A 1,988-nucleotide genomic window follows, 5' to 3' on the forward strand; every position below is an offset into this window, starting at 1 on the left:
CCCTAGAGACCGTTGAACTTGAAGGATCTCTCCCAAGGGGTGAGTCTCGACAAGGTGTTTGTATACACCAAAGGTGTTGACATTGGTAGGTCAAGTGTATTTGAAATCCGTAGCGCTTCGCGGCGTTGCTGGTTCAATTTCAGCCATCTTTGGCATTCCAGTAAAAGATCATTCACTTACCTATTCCCACAACACATACTATGACCATACACATACCAAAGCCTACAGTATCGTTATGAATAATCTCCTATCGTAGATCCCTCCTTTCGGGATTGGCCGTAGGGCAATGGTAGATCCGTTAAGTAATGTGTATAAGGAAGTTTAATAGTGAGCAGAGAGGTAAGTAAATAGGCATGTAGCTAGGCAGGTGGATAGGAAAATGTTTAAGTGTCTAACTGAGTTGATACTCAATTCGTTACTACGCCTCTCCCCCAGAGATAGAGATGTAGGTCTAAGTATGGTTGTAGATAGAGCTAAAGATAGACTTATAGTTACAATTAGAGCGATAGTTATACCTATGGTTGGGGCTAGATACATACACCTAAAACCTGCTCTTAGAAAAGATAAATCCGCAAGGATGTAAGAACCATCCTTCCTGAAGGCGGGTTCCCTGCCTCTACCATCCCTCGGGATGTTAGGTCCATCCCCCTACGGATGCCTGCCTCTCCGATAGTAGTTACTACCTAGTATTGTCAGTTAAACTCCCGCACTTAAAGCCAGGGGAGTAGATAGGTCTGAAAATAAAGAGACACATAATATTCTCTCGGCTGAGTTACTTTTATATAAGGCACATCTACTCTATAAAATATAGATATCTATAGTAAATGATATTGTAGTATATCACACAGGGTTACAATCCACACGGAAAAGCTAATTATCATTGCCCCGGAGGGTACCGGAGGAGGGGAGGGGTGTAGGAGGGTTACGAGACCCTCCACCATGATCCCCATACGGGGTAATCATTCCCCCCACTTCTGTAGACGCCCTCTCGATAGAGAATAACAGAGAGCCTGCCTGTAATCTCCTTCTCCCACCCTAGTTGGGAGGGGCTATCGTAGACCCGCCAAGGGATGGGACCCCCCCCCTCCCCCGTTTCACAGGGGGGACCCTCTTAAACTCCCGCCGGGAGTTCCTTCTGGAACCCTTAGAAGACAGGGAAGGCTGATAGCTCAATTTGGTAGAGCGTAGTGCTCATAACACTCTGATTAATGGTTCAAATCCATTTCAGCCTATTTTAGTATTTACATCACCCCAGTTATTTGATTATGTAAGGCTAATACTAGACTTTCTGTGTTACGTATCATTATCCAGGGGTACCCCTCTCGGAGAGAGAGGGCATGTCCACTCTTTTCAACAGTGGGGGACCGAGGAGGGGTGCCTTTAGGAGGGTAAATTTTCCACCTACACTATCTTACATCCCGAAGAAAGATGGTGCATTTGTAAAAGACTGGATAGCATTGCCCCTCTCTCAGAGAGAGAGGGCATGGTAGATCCATCAGGAAGGATGGATCTTACATCCTTTCGGATCCCCACTCTTTGAAAGAGTGGGGGATACTTATCTTCAGGGGGTTCAATGGTACATCCCGAGGGGATGGTGGAGGGTCCCTCCCCGGAACCCGGGGAGGCGGCCTGTCCTGTCCCTTCGGGGTTCCGTAGGGACCCTTATAATCTAATCTAATATATCCTACAGGCTTCTTCGATGGTAGGTCCCTCTCTTGGGGACCATACATTCCTCCGGGATGGTGGAGGGTCTCGGGACCTTCCTATATCTTCGATACCCAATTTGAAGGGGGGCCCTTTTAAAACTCCGGGTCTTGGGGACACTTATAGATTTGATCTCTTTAATTTTATGTGTGCCAAGGGTAATGGGAGGAGTAATCTCATAAAGACCGTCGGGGAGAGCGGCGTGGTGGAGTGACCCTCCTACATGCCCGCTCTCTCCCTCCTTCAGAGTAGTGGAGGAGGTAAACACACCTCCGGCTCCGGGG

General features: G+C 47.6%; 1 protein-coding gene and 1 non-coding gene across 2 annotated transcripts; one reads left to right on the top strand and one right to left on the bottom strand.

Moving 5' to 3' along the window:
• The first annotated feature begins 1,158 nt into the window (after positions 1 to 1,158).
• SARC_30299 lies at positions 1,159 to 1,232 on the top strand. Its single transcript has one exon. It is a non-coding gene; the product is annotated as a tRNA-Met (tRNA).
• Positions 1,233 to 1,515: 283 nt separating this feature from the next.
• SARC_14971 (hypothetical protein) lies at positions 1,516 to 1,730 on the bottom strand (the record flags this gene model as incomplete). Its single annotated transcript, XM_014290899.1, has 1 exon — positions 1,516 to 1,730. A coding segment is annotated over one exon (215 nt), but the record flags the coding sequence as incomplete, so codon positions are not given.
• Positions 1,731 to 1,988: the final 258 nt, after the last annotated feature.

This window comes from Sphaeroforma arctica (assembly GCF_001186125.1).
Source record: "Sphaeroforma arctica JP610 unplaced genomic scaffold supercont1.5392, whole genome shotgun sequence".
NCBI classification, from domain to species: Eukaryota; class Ichthyosporea; order Ichthyophonida; genus Sphaeroforma; species Sphaeroforma arctica.